Genomic DNA, 15,287 nt, shown 5'->3' with positions numbered 1-15,287 from the left:
GGAGTGCTGTCGGAGGGTCAGTGTCCAGGGAGCGCTGTCGGAGGGTCAGTGTCCAGGGAGAGCTGTCGGAGGGTCAGTGTCCAGGGAGCGCTGTCGGAGGGTCAGTGTCCAGGGAGCGCTGTCGGAGGGTCAGTGTCCAGGGGGCGCTGTCAGAGGGTCAGTGTTCAGGGAGCGCTGTCGGAGGGTCAGGGAGCGCTGTCGGAGGGTCAGTGTCCAGGGAGCGCTGTCGGAGGGTCAGTGTCCAGGGAGCGCTGTCGGAGGGTCAGTGTCCAGGGGGCGCTGTCAGAGGGTCAGTGTTCAGGGAGCGCTGTCGGAGGGTCAGGGAGTGCTGTCGGAGGGTCAGTGTCCAGGGAGCGCTGTCGGAGGGTCAGTGTCCAGGGAGCGCTGTCGGAGGGTCAGTGTCCAGGGAGCGCTGTCGGAGGGTCAGTGTCCAGGGAGCGCTGTCGGAGGGTCAGTGTCCAGGGAGCGCTGTCGGAGGGTCAGTGTCCAGGGAGCGTTGTCGGAGGGTCAGTGTCCAGGGGGCGCTGTCAGAGGGTCAATGTTCAGGGAGCGCTGTCGGAGGGTCAGGGAGCGCTGTCGGAGGGTCAGTGTCCAGGGAGCGCTGTCGGAGGGTCAGTGTCCAGGGAGCGCTGTCGGAGGGTCAGTGTCCAGGGAGCGCTGTCGGAGGGTCAGTGTCCAGGGAGCGCTGTTGGAGGGTCAGTGTCCAGGGAGCGCTGTCGGAGGGTCAGTGTCCAGGGGGCGCTGTCGGAGGGTCAGTGTCCAGGGAGCGCTGTCGGAGGGTCAGTGTCCAGGGAGCGCTGTCGGAGGGTCAGTGTCCAGGGAGCGCTGTCGGAGGGTCAGTGTCCAGGGAGCGCTGTCGGAGGGTCAGTGTCCGGGGAGCGCTGTCAAAGGGTCAGTGTGTCCAGAGAGCACTGTCGGAGGATCAGTGTATCCAGGGAGCGCTGTCGGAGGGTTCGTGTCCAGGGAGCACTGTCGGAGGGTCAGTGCTGAGGGAGAGCCGCTCTGTCGGAGGGTCAGTGCTGAGGGAGCACCGCACTGTCAGAGGGTCAGTGCGGAGGGAGCGCCGCACTGTCAGGGGGTCAGTGTTGAGGGAGGCCCGCACTGTCAGGGGGTCAGTGCTGAGGGAGCGGCGCACTGTCGGAGGGTCAGTGCTGAGGGAGCGCCCACTGTCGGGGTTAGTGCTGAGGGAGAGCCGCACTGTCGGAGGGTCAGTGCTGAGGGAGGACCCCACTGTCGGAGGTCAGTGCTGAGTGAGTGCTGCACTGTCGGAAGGACAGTACTGAGGGAGCGTCGCACTGTCGGAGGGTCAGTGATGAGGGAGCGCCACATTGTCAGAGGGTCAGTGCTGAGGGAGTGCCGCACTGTCAGGGGGTCAGTGCTGAGGGAGCGCCACAATGTCGGAGGGTCAGTGCTGAGGGAGCGCCACAATGTCGGAGGGTCAGTGCTGAGGGAGCGCCGCACTGTCGGAGGGTCAGTGCTGAGAGAGAGCTGCACTGTCAGGGGGTCAGTGTTCAGGGAGCGCTGTCGGAGGGTCAGGGAGTGCTGTCGGAGGGTCAGGGAGCGCTGTCGGAGGGTCAGTGTCCAGGGAGCGCTGTCGGAGGGTCAGTGTCCAGGGAGCGCTGTCGGAGGGTCAGTGTCCAGGGGGCGCTGTCAGAGGGTCAGTGTTCAGGGAGCGCTGTCGGAGGGTCAGGGAGCGCTGTCGGAGGGTCAGTGTCCAGGGAGCGCTGTCGGAGGGTCAGTGTCCAGGGAGCGCTGTCGGAGGGTCAGTGTCCAGGGGGCGCTGTCAGAGGGTCAGTGTTCAGGGAGCGCTGTCGGAGGGTCAGGGAGTGCTGTCGGAGGGTCAGTGTCCAGGGAGCGCTGTCGGAGGGTCAGTGTCCAGGGAGCGCTGTCGGAGGGTCAGTGTCCAGGGAGCGCTGTCGGAGGGTCAGTGTCCAGGGAGCGCTGTCGGAGGGTCAGTGTCCAGGGAGCGCTGTCGGAGGGTCAGTGTCCAGGGAGCGTTGTCGGAGGGTCAGTGTCCAGGGGGCGCTGTCAGAGGGTCAATGTTCAGGGAGCGCTGTCGGAGGGTCAGGGAGCGCTGTCGGAGGGTCAGTGTCCAGGGAGCGCTGTCGGAGGGTCAGTGTCCAGGGAGCGCTGTCGGAGGGTCAGTGTCCAGGGAGCGCTGTCGGAGGGTCAGTGTCCAGGGAGCGCTGTCGGAGGGTCAGTGTCCAGGGAGCGCTGTCGGAGGGTCAGTGTCCAGGGGGCGCTGTCGGAGGGTCAGTGTCCAGGGAGCGCTGTCGGAGGGTCAGTGTCCAGGGAGCGCTGTCGGAGGGTCAGTGTCCAGGGAGCGCTGTCGGAGGGTCAGTGTCCAGGGAGCGCTGTCGGAGGGTCAGTGTCCGGGGAGCGCTGTCAAAGGGTCAGTGTGTCCAGAGAGCACTGTCGGAGGATCAGTGTATCCAGGGAGCGCTGTCGGAGGGTTCGTGTCCAGGGAGCACTGTCGGAGGGTCAGTGCTGAGGGAGAGCCGCTCTGTCGGAGGGTCAGTGCTGAGGGAGCACCGCACTGTCAGAGGGTCAGTGCGGAGGGAGCGCCGCACTGTCAGGGGGTCAGTGTTGAGGGAGGCCCGCACTGTCAGGGGGTCAGTGCTGAGGGAGCGGCGCACTGTCGGAGGGTCAGTGCTGAGGGAGCGCCCACTGTCGGGGTTAGTGCTGAGGGAGAGCCGCACTGTCGGAGGGTCAGTGCTGAGGGAGGACCCCACTGTCGGAGGTCAGTGCTGAGTGAGTGCTGCACTGTCGGAAGGACAGTACTGAGGGAGCGTCGCACTGTCGGAGGGTCAGTGATGAGGGAGCGCCACATTGTCAGAGGGTCAGTGCTGAGGGAGTGCCGCACTGTCAGGGGGTCAGTGCTGAGGGAGCGCCACAATGTCGGAGGGTCAGTGCTGAGGGAGCGCCACAATGTCGGAGGGTCAGTGCTGAGGGAGCGCCGCACTGTTGGAGGGTCAGTGCTGAGAGAGAGCTGCACTGTCAGGGGGTCAGTGTTCAGGGAGCGCTGTCGGAGGGTCAGGGAGTGCTGTCGGAGGGTCAGGGAGCGCTGTCGGAGGGTCAGTGTCCAGGGAGCGCTGTCGGAGGGTCAGTGTCCAGGGAGCGCTGTCGGAGGGTCAGTGTCCAGGGAGCGCTGTCGGAGGGTCAGTGTCCAGGGAGCGCTGTCGGAGGGTCAGTGTCCAGGGGGCGCTGTCGGAGGGTCAGTGTTCAGGGAGCGCTGTCGGAGGGTCAGGGAGCGCTGTCGGAGGGTCAGTGTCCAGGGAGCGCTGTCGGAGGGTCAGTGTCCAGGGAGCGCTGTCGGAGGGTCAGTGTCCAGGGAGCGCTGTCGGAGGGTCAGTGTCCAGGGAGCGCTGTCGGAGGGTCAGTGTCCAGGGAGCGCTGTCGGAGGGTCAGTGTCCAGGGAGCGTTGTCGGAGGGTCAGTGTCCAGGGGGCGCTGTCAGAGGGTCAGTGTTCAGGGAGCGCTGTCGGAGGGTGAGGGAGTGCTGTCGGAGGGTCAGTGTCCAGGGAGCGCTGTCGGAGGGTCAGTGTCCAGGGAGCGCTGTCGGAGGGTCAGTGTCCAGGGAGCGCTGTCGGAGGGTCAGTGTCCAGGGAGCGCTGTCGGAGGGTCCGTGTCCAGGGAGCGCTGTCGGAGGGTCAGTGTCCAGGGAGCGCTGTCGGAGGGTCAGTGTCCAGGGAGCGCTGTCGGAGGGTCAGTGTCCAGGGGGCGCTGTCGGAGGGTCAGTGTCCAGGGGGCGCTGTCAGAGGGTCAGTGTTCAGGGAGCGCTGTCGGAGGGTCAGGGAGTGCTGTCGGAGGGTCAGTGTCCAGGGAGCGCTGTCGGAGGGTCAGTGTCCAGGGAGCGCTGTCGGAGGGTCAGTGTCCAGGGAGCGCTGTCGGAGGGTCAGTGTCCAGGGAGCGCTGTCGGAGGGTCAGTGTCCAGGGAGCGCTGTCGGAGGGTCAGTGTCCAGGGAGCGCTGTCGGAGGGTCAGTGTCCAGGGAGCGCTGTCGGAGGGTCAGTGTCCAGGGAGCGCTGTCGGAGGGTCAGTGTCCTGGGGGCGCTGTCAGAGGGTCAGTGTTCAGGGAGCGCTGTCGGAGGGTCAGGGAGCGCTGTCGGAGGGTCAGTGTCCAGGGAGCGCTGTCGGAGGGTCAGTGTCCAGGGAGCGCTGTCGGAGGGTCAGTGTCCAGGGAGCGCTGTCGGAGGGTCAGTGTCCAGGGAGCGCTGTCGGAGGGTTAGTGTCCAGGGAGCGCTGTCGGAGGGTCAGTGTCCAGGGAGCGCTGTCGGAGGGTCAGTGTCCAGGGAGCGCTGTCGGAGGGTCAGTGTCCAGGGAGCGCTGTCGGAGGGTCAGTGTCCAGGGAGCGCTGTCGGAGGGTCAGTGTCCAGGGGGCGCTGTCGGAGGGTCAGTGTTCAGGGAGCGCTGTCGGAGGGTCAGGGAGCGCTGTCGGAGGGTCAGTGTCCAGGGAGCGCTGTCGGAGGGTCAGTGTCCAGGGAGCGCTGTCGGAGGGTCAGTGTCCAGGGAGCGCTGTCGGAGGGTCAGTGTCCAGGGAGCGCTGTCGGAGGGTCAGTGTCCAGGGAGCGCTGTCGGAGGGTCAGTGTCCAGGGAGCGCTGTCGGAGGGTCAGTGTCCAGGGAGCGTTGTCGGAGGGTCAGTGTCCAGGGGGCGCTGTCAGAGGGTCAGTGTTCAGGGAGCGCTGTCGGAGGGTCAGGGAGTGCTGTCGGAGGGTCAGTGTCCAGGGAGCGCTGTCGGAGGGTCAGTGTCCAGGGAGCGCTGTCGGAGGGTCAGTGTCCAGGGAGCGCTGTCGGAGGGTCAGTGTCCAGGGAGCGCTGTCGGAGGGTCAGTGTCCAGGGAGCGCTGTCGGAGGGTCAGTGTCCAGGGAGCGCTGTCGGAGGGTCAGTGTCCAGGGAGCGCTGTCGGAGGGTCAGTGTCCAGGGAGCGCTGTCGGAGGGTCAGTGTCCAGGGAGCGCTGTCGGAGGGTCAGTGTCCAGGGGGCGCTGTCGGAGGGTCAGTGTCCAGGGGGCGCTGTCAGAGGGTCAGTGTTCAGGGAGCGCTGTCGGAGGGTCAGGGAGTGCTGTCGGAGGGTCAGTGTCCAGGGAGCGCTGTCGGAGGGTCAGTGTCCAGGGAGCGCTGTCGGAGGGTCAGTGTCCAGGGAGCGCTGTCGGAGGGTCAGTGTCCAGGGAGCGCTGTCGGAGGGTCAGTGTCCAGGGAGCGCTGTCGGAGGGTCAGTGTCCAGGGAGCGCTGTCGGAGGGTCAGTGTCCAGGGAGCGCTGTCGGAGGGTCAGTGTCCTGGGGGCGCTGTCAGAGGGTCAGTGTTCAGGGAGCGCTGTCGGAGGGTCAGGGAGCGCTGTCGGAGGGTCAGTGTCCAGGGAGCGCTGTCGGAGGGTCAGTGTCCAGGGAGCGCTGTCGGAGGGTCAGTGTCCAGGGAGCGCTGTCGGAGGGTCAGTGTCCAGGGAGCGCTGTCGGAGGGTTAGTGTCCAGGGAGCGCTGTCGGAGGGTCAGTGTCCAGGGAGCGCTGTCGGTGGGTCAGTGTCCAGGGGGCGCTGTCGGAGGGTCAGTGTCCAGGGAGCGCTGTCGGAGGGTCAGTGTCCAGGGGGCGCTGTCAGAGGGTCAGTGTTCAGGGAGCGCTGTCGGAGGGTCAGTGTCCAGGGAACGCTGTCGGAGGGTCAGTGTCCAGGGAGCGCTGTCGGAGGGTCAGTGTCCAAGGGGCGCTGTCGGAGGGTCAGTGTCCAGGGGGCGCTGTCGGAGGGTCAGTGTCCAGGGGGCGCTGTCGGAGGGTCAGTGTCCAGGGGGCGCTGTCGGAGGGTCAGTGTCCAGGGGGCGCTGTCGGAGGGTCAGTGTCCAGGGTGCCCTGTCGGAGGGTCAGTGTCCAGGGGGCGCTGTCGGAGGGTCAGTGTCCAGGGCCAGGGTCAAGTTGTCTTTGACCCCCTGACTTCGTGCTCAATCCTGTCCTTTCCTCTTTTCCAGGAAATCGTCAAACATCCCAAAGAAGACGAAGCCTGACGGCCAGTGAATTTTTTAACTCTCTGAACCCCCTGCAAACCCCTTTTCCATCCTCTCGGTGGATTCAGAGGCTCTGGGATTGAGTGAGGCGAGGGGGGGGTGCAGCTGGTTGGGGTCTTTCCTCCTCTCCTTCAGCAGATTGCAGCCCACCCCTCTGCCTCTTCATTTAACGCAGACTGTGACTCTCATGCAAATGCAAGAACAGAGACTTCAAACCGCGGACGAAGGACGGAATGATCAGACAGGATTGGGAGGGGCTCTCATTTTTAAACTCAAAAGAGAGGGAGCAGCAGGTTAAAGCCCAGCCCCATTCCCTCCCCCCACCCCGCCCCCTCTCCCTGCCCCATCCCCCGGACTGGAGAGGTCAGCGACGCCATGTTCCACACACAAGCTTCACCTTGTGTACATCAAGCTTGCGGAGAAGGAAATCCCGTTTTCTTTTTTTTTTTTTATAAATATATATATATATATATATATAGATGTAAAACAGCGCAAGAATTTAGTTTGAGCTGTTCCCGAGTCGTTCGCCTGTGGCACAGTGGATGAAATATGCCCCGCTGCCCTCCCGAACCAACTGGAGTTCCTGCTGAAAGAGTGGAAGCTCTTATTGAACCTCTGCAGGTTGGGTCCTGGAGTTGTACATAGATCCCTTTATTTCTCTCTCACACTTTCTCGTTTTCTCCCTCGGCCTCTCGTTTTCTCAATCTCTCTCTCCCTCCCACAATCTCATTTTCCGTCCCTCCCTCTCGTTTCCTCTCCCTCTCGTTTTCTCCCACCCTCTCATTAATCTCTCTCTCTCTGCCTGCTGTCTCTCTCGCTCTCTGCCTTCTGTCTCTCTCGCTCTCTGCCTTCTGTCTCTATCTATCTGCCTCCAGTCTCTCTCTTTCTATCTATCTGCCTCCTGTCTCTCTCTCTCTCTCTCTCTCTCTCTCTGACTCCCGTCTGTCTCTCTCTCTGCCTGCTGTCTCTCTCTCTCTCTGCCTGTTGTCTCTCTCTCTCTCTCTCTCTGACTCCTGTCTCTCTCTGTCTCTCTGCCTGCTGTCTCTCTCTGACTCCTGTCTGTCTCTGTCTCTCTATCTATCTGCCTCCTGTTTCTCTTTCTCTCTGCCTCCTGTCTATCTCTCTTTCTCTCTGCCTCCTGTCTATCTCTCTTTCTCTCTCTCTGCCTCCTGTCTGTCTCTCTGACTCCTGTCTGTCTCTCTCTCTGCCTCCTGTCTCTATCTGCCTCCTGTCTCTCTCTCTCTGACTCCTGTCTGTCTCTGTCTCTCTCTATCTGACTCCTGTCTGTCTCTGTCTCTCCCTCTCTGCCTCCTGTCTCTCTCTCTCTGTCTACTGTCTCTCTCTCTCTGTCTACTATCTCTCTCTCTCTGCCTCCTGTCTCTCTCTCTCTGTCTACTGTCTCTCTCTCTCTGCAGCTGGATTAATTCAGACAGGCAAATTCCTCCCGGAATCCAGCTGTAGTCAGTCCCCCCCCCCCCCCCCCCCCGTCCCCCCCCTGCGAGCAGGCGAAGGATTGTTTGCCCCCCCCCCCCCCCCCCCGCGAGCAGGCGAAGGATTGTTTGCCCCACCGACGACCCCGCCCCCCCCCCCCCCCCCCCCGCGAGCAGGCGAAGGATTGTTTGCCCCACCGACGACCCCCCCCCCCCCCCCCCCCCTGCGAGCAGGCGCAGGATTGTGACGAGTGAGAGGAGCAGGTTTACTGATTGGTTTTTTTTAAACGAGTGGGCGACACCTTTCTCCCCCCCCCCCCCCCCCCCCTCAGTCTCGAAACCGGAAGATAATGGTCTGATAATCTGTTGGTGCTCCGAGGAGCGTGTGTGTGTGTTTTTTTTGTAGGACTCAAATGATGTTCGTACTGTGTAGCTTTGTGTCAACATTTTCTTTTTAAATAACAAAACCAATATTTGAAATAGACGTTTCGATGGTTCTCGTCTGACTTTCCCGTTTGTGCCTCGTGGCGTTGGCAGGGCCTCGTCCGCTGTGACCTGCCGCGCAACGGTATTGGGCGGAAACGGGTGGGGGGGGGGGGGGCGTTGGTGAGCTACTTCAGAGCTCAAGAGTCAGACCGTCTTACCTCTTCCCACTCACCCCCACAGTGCACATTTGGCGAGGCAGAAGGATCGGCGATGCACGGCCGTCGTATTAACACCTCCATCATCTCCTGCGTGAACGGGCGACGCAGGAAGAGGCTGCCCAGCTCGCCACGCCCGTTGCAGGCCCTTTGGTCGGAAGCCAGGTTGGGCCCCTCGCTCCCGGCAGTCAAGCCTGCCGTTGGGTTGCAGAAAGGAAACGCCGGAAACACATCCCACGGACGACTCGGCTGCCTCTTTTGAAATCGGCGGAAAGGTCGGTCGAGCCGCGTGTGACCCTCGGCCGCGCTGTGAGCACTGTTTGGGGGGGGGGGGGGGGGGCGGTGTAACTTGGGAGCCAATTCTCTGCTTCAAACTGTCGATGGAAAGGCCTTTACCAGTCTCGGGGGAAGGGTGGGGGGGTGTGGTGGTGGTTAAGATTGTGTCTGACACCCTCCGTGCGGTTCTGGGCTCCCCGTCGCTTGTGGAGCTCCGGGCCCCTGACTGTCCTCGCACCATCGCCAAACGGGAGGCGGCCCAAGCCTGCAAGTTTGAACTGCGGCCTCCGCTTCAAAGACACGGCTGCCTCCTTGGCACCACCCCAAGTGTTTCTGATCTTCGGATCCTGTCCCACCCTCTCCCCGATGCACCGTGGTGGCAGCGGGTTCGGTCCGGTCACCCATTCGCGGACACTGATAGGCACGTATAAACTTTTTTTTTTAAAAGGGTGTGGCTCACATGGTGGACGTGGAATGGTGCCTAAAGCTGACTGCCTCGTTGTCGGTCCCGACGCGCGCACGCGTCCTGGACGGGACAGGGAAGTGTGTACAATCCGGACTCGCTTGGGACTAACTCTGCTGTCGACTCATTCCCGGCTGCTCTCAGTTACCCAATGCAACTAATCTGGAATACTGAGAGCGCCACCACCTCTCACTCCTCGGTTTGAGAAGGCGAGTGAGAGAGAAAGGGTCGAGAGATTTGTGTTCACAATCTGACCAATTAGTAACGCAAAGAATATTTGATAACTTCTGTATTTTATGCAGGGTGCCGTGGTTAGCACTGCTGCCTCATGGTGCCGAGGAGCCAGTTCGATCCCGGCCCTGTGTCACTGTCCGTGTGGAGTCTCACCCCCACAACCCGAAGATGTGCAGGATAGGTGGATTGGCAACGCTAAATTTCCCCTTAATTGGGAAAAAAAAAAGAATTGGCTCACTTTACATTTGAAAGAAAACGCCTGTATTTTATGAAGGTTTGCATTTAGTTCTGGGCTCCCTCCCACTGGTTCCCACAGGGCCCCTCCCACAATGTGTTTCCCGCTCTCGGTGGCACAATACTCTTGCGTTACAAAGGGCCACCCGCAACCGAGCAACTCTTGGTTTGCATCTTGCTGCGACTGCAGTTGTGTGGGCCCTACACTGCCTGCCCGCCTCAGGTCACCCAGCCCAACTTGCTGTAGATCGAGGCTGAGGTCACTTAGAGGTGAATTGCCGCGCAGGCCCCTTGGCCGATTGGGCGGACGTTTCTGGTTCGCTTGTGCGAGTCTCTGGGACCATCGGGAACTGGCTTGTTTTGTAAGTGCAGGAGCAGACCATTCAACCCCACATATCCCAGCCCAACTTGCTGTAGATCGAGGCTGAGGTCACTTAGAGGTGAATTGCCGCGCAGACCCCTTGGCCAATTGGGCGGACATTTCTGGTTCGCTTGTGCGAGTCTCTGGAACCATCGGGAACTGGCTCATTTTGTAAGTGCACGAGCAGGCCATTCAACCCCACGTATCCCGGCCTCCTATCCTCCGCTCTTCCTTTTCTCCCTCATGTACCCCTGCAATGTCCCTTTAAATACTTTGGCACTATTCACCTCACTTAATCCCTGTGGTAGGTTTCACATTCCCACCACTTGCTGGGTAAATTCCGAGTAGATTTAACAGTGACTATCTTATATTTATGGCCACGCAACCCCCCCCCCCCCCCCCCCCCCCCACAAGTTATGCATGCAAGTGGAAGCACCTCCCCACCTACTATATTTATGACCTTCAGTTTCTCCTCCCCGCCCTCCAACAAGGGAAGCTTTTTTTGTACACCTTGTTTTCTTGCGTTTGCTATTAATTGGTGCTTGGTGCCTTGTTTCGTTAAAAGGCCACCTTAACCCGAGTAGTTGGGATTTTGGATTCCAGGCTTATGCCAATGTACACTGGGTGGATCAGTCCCACCGCAAATCGGCCCCCCTTTTCCCCTGTAGTTTTTAAAAATTGAATCGAGGAATGTGGGCATGGCCAGGCCCAGCTCTTCTCGCTCATCCTTAATTGTCTCCTCGAGATGGTGGTGGGTGAGCCGCCATATTGAACCACTGTGGGCACTGTGTGGTGTAGGTACAGCCACAGTGCTGTTAGGCAGGGAGTTCCAGGATTCTGACCCAGCGACAGTGAAGGAACGGCCGATATATTTCCAACATCGGGATGGTGTGTGTTGGGGGGGGGGGGGGGGGGGGGGGGGCTGGGAGGGGGGAATGAACTTGCAGGCGGCGGTTCCCCATGGTGTGTGCTACCCCCCCCCCCCCCCCCCCCCCCATGCTGTGTGCTCTTCCCCCCCCCCCCCATGCTGTGTGCTGCCCTTGTCCTAGGTGGTGGAGGTAGTGGGTTTGGAAGGTGCTGTCAAAGGAGCCTTGGCAAGTTGCTGCAGTGCATCTTGTAGATGGTACACACGGCTGCCGCTGGTGGAGGGAGTCAATGTGGACGGGGTGGCGATCGAGCGAGGCTGACTTCTCCTGCATGACGTTTGAGCCTCTTGAATATTGTCGGAGCCGCACTCACCCAGGCGAGTGGGAGAGTCCTTCACACTCCTGACTGGTGGCTTTGTGGGAGAATCAGGAGGTGAGTTACTCTCTGCAGGATTCCCAGCCTCCCACCTGCTTTGGTAACCACAGTATTTACATGACTGGCTCCAGTTCAGTTTCTGGTCAATGGTATCGCCTCAGGATGTTTGTGCAAATTGTTTTAATCATTTAAAATTTGGTGTTCTTGTGTTTGTCCTGCTGATTGCAAAATGAAAAGTCTCAGGTAGCATGTCCTTCTCCAGCAATATTGGAGTCCTGTACTACCAAGTCATTGCTTCAAAGTCACTTCGGGAGGATTGTGTAGATTGAGATGGAGTATTAAGGGGATTAATAAGGGGATCAGGAGAATGGGGATGAGAAAAATATCAGCCATGATTGAATGGCGGAGCAGACTCGATGGGCCGAGTGACCTAATTCTGCAAATATTCGTAAGTGGTTTAGATTTGTCAAACATCTTAGTCTGTGTCTCCTGGAAAATGAAAGGATAAAATGATACCACAAAGAGTGGTGGTACTCAGGATGAAACCATGAACACAAGGCCCTATGGTGCACGCCTTCCTCCAGAAGGAAAGAGAAAGCTACTTGATACCCTTTATGGGGAGGGGAAACGACGGGATACTGCCATTGGTACAAGATGTGGATTGGCAGTGAACACTTGTGTATACAGGAGCCAATAAACCAAAGATACTTAAACCATGCCAAGGACTCTCGGGGCAACTGGCCTCACTCCTCCCTAGCCAAATCGGAGGCATCAGGCCCTGCCATCACCAGAAAACCTCAACCATTTTCCATCAAGGAAACCCCACCAGCAAGAAGACCCCGACCACTACTGTACTTGACACTAAATCACACTTAAATTGTACTTTATACAATGGAACTGGGATATAATCCCCATTCACTAATACCTTTGCTTTCATTGAGCTCTCTGGAGGGAAAATCAAACCCTTCTCCAGGAAGAGAGTTTGAGTAGCCCCCGTGTCCCTTAAGATAGTGAGGGGTTTGGCTACCTCAATTGAGGAAAAGGAGGTGATCTCCCCCTGACAAAAACCCTGCATCTTTCTCTACCTCATTCCTCACAGCTGCCCCCATAGCAGTGTTTACCTGGGTGTGGTGGAACAAAGGTTTAAATTTATGGATTAGCTCATAATCATCAGCCATAATTGCTGCTTGCCTAGCAGTCTTTGTCCTCTGCTTAATAGAAGGTAGGGAATTCTTAAATTCCTCTGAGAATTCCCTCTTTCAGAGCCTCATAGGTAGATCCAACACCCAATGCTCGAATCCATCTGTTAAAATTGTTTCAAATTCTGCAGAAGTCTGTTCCGACTGTCTCCTTAAATTTCAAAACTTTTGCCGATATGCTTTAGGGACCAATTCATATGCATCCAGAATAGCCTTTTGTACCACGTCACAATAACGTTTTGTGCCGTCCCCTCCAGTTTACGCTGCATGGATAATGTTAACGTTTCTCTTCTACTCCATTTGGTTTGCTGTTTTCTCAAAAGCCATAAAAAAGGTCTGTACCTCCTCCTCTTCAAATTTTGGGTGGGCCTGTATAAATGTAAACATATCGCCAATGGATTCCATTCTAAGATTAGGCTCCCCATTAATTTCTGGCAGCTCCCTGCTCATTTCCAGTGCCTTAATCTGGAAGTCTCTCTTTCGCTCTTTCCTCTCTCTCTAATTCCAACCTCTCATTCCCATCTCCATTTCTATTCTTTTTAATTCCCTTTCATGCTCTAATTGCAACCCAACTCTCCAGCTCAACATCCCCTCCAGAAAATGTCCCTGATGCTACACTACTTTTGTGGGCTCTCCTGTGTTAAACATAGGAGTAGGACGAGGCCATTCGGCCCTTCGAGCCTGCTCCGCCATTCGTCACGATCATAGCGGATTGTCAAACTCAGTAGCCCAATCCTGCTTTCTCCCCAAAACCCTTGAGCCGCCTCTTGAATGTATTCAATGTCGTAGCCTCAACTACCTGCGGTAATGAATTCCACAGGCTCGCCAGCTGGTAATTCACCCACCGATTGTCTTTTCAATAAACCAGAGATAAGTCGTCCACCTGAAGAAAACCCGTAACAGCTTCCAGAGCCTACCTGTTATATCACTACAAGCCTGGTGTCTGTTTTTTTTAAAACTTGTACTGTAACCCAAACCTCACCATCTACCGTTCCAAAGATCCCGGATCCGAGACCCCAGATTATGCTCCGACTCCCTGGGCTAGTGTGCGGTCAATTCCAGCCCCACATGCCCCAGAGTCACAGCACAAGTGAATTAACCAATAATTCTTGGAAAAAACCCAAAGTCTTTGGCCCTTGGCTGCCCAATAATTACAGTCACCAGGTTCGTAAGTTTAAACACAATTCGTTTATAACAAGAACTAACATGAAATATGCAGTAAATAAAGCTGGTTATCATTTCATAGAATTTACAGAGCTGAAGGAGGCCATTTGGCCCACTGAGTCTGCACCAGCCCTTGGAAAGAGCACCTCCACCCCATCCCCGTAACCCCACCTAACATTTTTGGAGACTAAGATGAATTTATAATGGCCAATCCAGTTAACATCTACATCTTAGGACTGTGGGAGGAAACCCACGCAGACACGGGGAGAACGTGCAGACTCCGCACAGACTGACCCAAGCCGGGGATCGAACCTGGGTCCGTGAAGCAACAGTGCTAACCACTGTACTACCGTGCCATCGTCTGACTCCCCCCTTTAACTGCCTCGACCCAAGGTAGACAAGACAGACAAACTCACAGTGGGAGTGGGGGGAGGGGGGTGCAAAATAATAATGAAGATGGAAGTCAAAAGATGAGTCTTTTCTTCAGATGGTGCTTTTATTTTAGCAGCCTTGCGTCAATCCCGGCCTTCAGTTCCAGGCTTTTACTGTGGATTCATTCAGTTATCTGTGGTTTCAAGAATGCGGTACTCACAACTTTTAGAAGCTTTCTGGAGAGAGTTAATTTGCTCACAGCAGCTTTCTGGAGAGGCACCGTTTTTCACATCAAACTTTGCTTGCAGTTCATGGTTTGTCTCCAGGAGTCTATAATTCCTGGAGACATATTATTCTCATTATTTGCCTGCCTTCTCTCCCCCCCCCCGCCCGCCCATAACCCCTGATCCCCTTATTAATCAAGAATCTATCTATTGTTATGGGCCAGGGTGTATCATGGAGTTCATCTGACCCAAAGTTTTTAATAGATTGTGGAATGGGGAGCATCTGGTTCTAGTTTCTTCAACCTGTGAAAAAATCCTCTCCGCTTCCACTCTATCCTCAAAGCACACTCCATCGAGTACAGACCCAGAGTCCTCAACCGCTCTTCATTCCAGGGATCATTCTTGTGAACCTTGTCTGGACCCTTTCCAAGGCCAGCACATCCATCCTTCGATACTGGGCCTAAAACTGCTCACTATGCTCCAAATGGGGCCTAACTCGAGCCTCATACAGCCTCAGAAGTACATTCCTGCTCTTGTATTCTAGCCCACTTGACATGAATGCCAACATTGTATTTGCTTTCCTACCTGTTGACTGAACCTGCACGTTAACCGTAAGAGAATCATAGAAATTACAGTGCAGAAGGAGACCATTCGAACCATCGAGGCTGCACGGCCCTTAGAAAAAGCACACTACTTATGCCTACACCTCCACCCTATCCCAGTAACCCGCATAACCTTTTTTGGGTACGAAGGCGCAATTTAGCATGGCCAATCCACCTAACCCGCACATCTTGGGACTTTGGGGAGGAAACCGGAGCACCCAGAGAAAGCCCACGCAGACATGGAGAGAACGTGCAGACTCTGCACAGACAATGACCCAAGCTTGGAATGGAACCTGGAGCTGTGAAGCAACAGTGCCACCCTCGAATCTTGATCTAGAACACTCAAGCCCCTGTTTGCTTCTGATTTCCTAAGCCTTTTCCTATTTAGGAAATAGTCTATGCCTCCATTGTTCCTGCCAAAGTGCATAACCTCACACTTGTATTCCATCTGCCACCCCTTTGCCCAGGAGAGAGTGCACCCAGGCAGCTTTATGGAGAGAGAGAGAGAGTCTTCACAGTGGCTTTCTGGAGAGTTAGCTGGGTATTTCTTGGAGAGAGTCACTTGGATCTCTTCACCAAGCTGCCAGAATCAAAACTGTGGAACTCTGGGGAAAAAGACATCCGAGTGGAATAGGTTTCAAAATCGCCGCCGCCTGTTACCGGGCAGAGCACAGCCTTTTGGGCCAATTCATTCGTGCCAACCAGCCACATCAATCAACCAGAGGCCCAACCCATCTCTCTGGTACCAATGCCGGCCAGTCTGCAATCTCCAATATAAACCAGCACCACCTTCCAGGTTCTTCCTGCTTGAATTAAAGGTACAGGCTGCCTTAAAGACACAGGTCTATTATTCATCC

General features: G+C 57.1%; 1 protein-coding gene across 3 annotated transcripts in view; it reads left to right on the top strand.

The window, feature by feature from the left end:
- The window catches only part of LOC140398970 (host cell factor 1-like), a 119,884-nt gene extending 113,418 nt beyond the window's left edge, over positions 1 to 6,466 (top strand). For all 3 annotated transcript variants that reach the window (XM_072487986.1, XM_072487985.1, XM_072487987.1), the window contains one exon: positions 5,953 to 6,466. In XM_072487986.1, the coding sequence (XP_072344087.1) occupies positions 5,953 to 5,998 (46 nt within the window). In that variant the 3' untranslated portion in view covers positions 5,999 to 6,466. The remainder of the gene's footprint in view (positions 1 to 5,952) is intronic.
- Positions 6,467 to 15,287: the final 8,821 nt, after the last annotated feature.

Source organism: Scyliorhinus torazame, chromosome 22 (genome assembly GCF_047496885.1).
Source record: "Scyliorhinus torazame isolate Kashiwa2021f chromosome 22, sScyTor2.1, whole genome shotgun sequence".
Classification (NCBI taxonomy): domain Eukaryota; kingdom Metazoa; phylum Chordata; class Chondrichthyes; order Carcharhiniformes; family Scyliorhinidae; genus Scyliorhinus; species Scyliorhinus torazame.
Note: the sequence above shows the minus strand (reverse complement) of the source record. Positions and strands in the feature narration are given on the sequence as shown.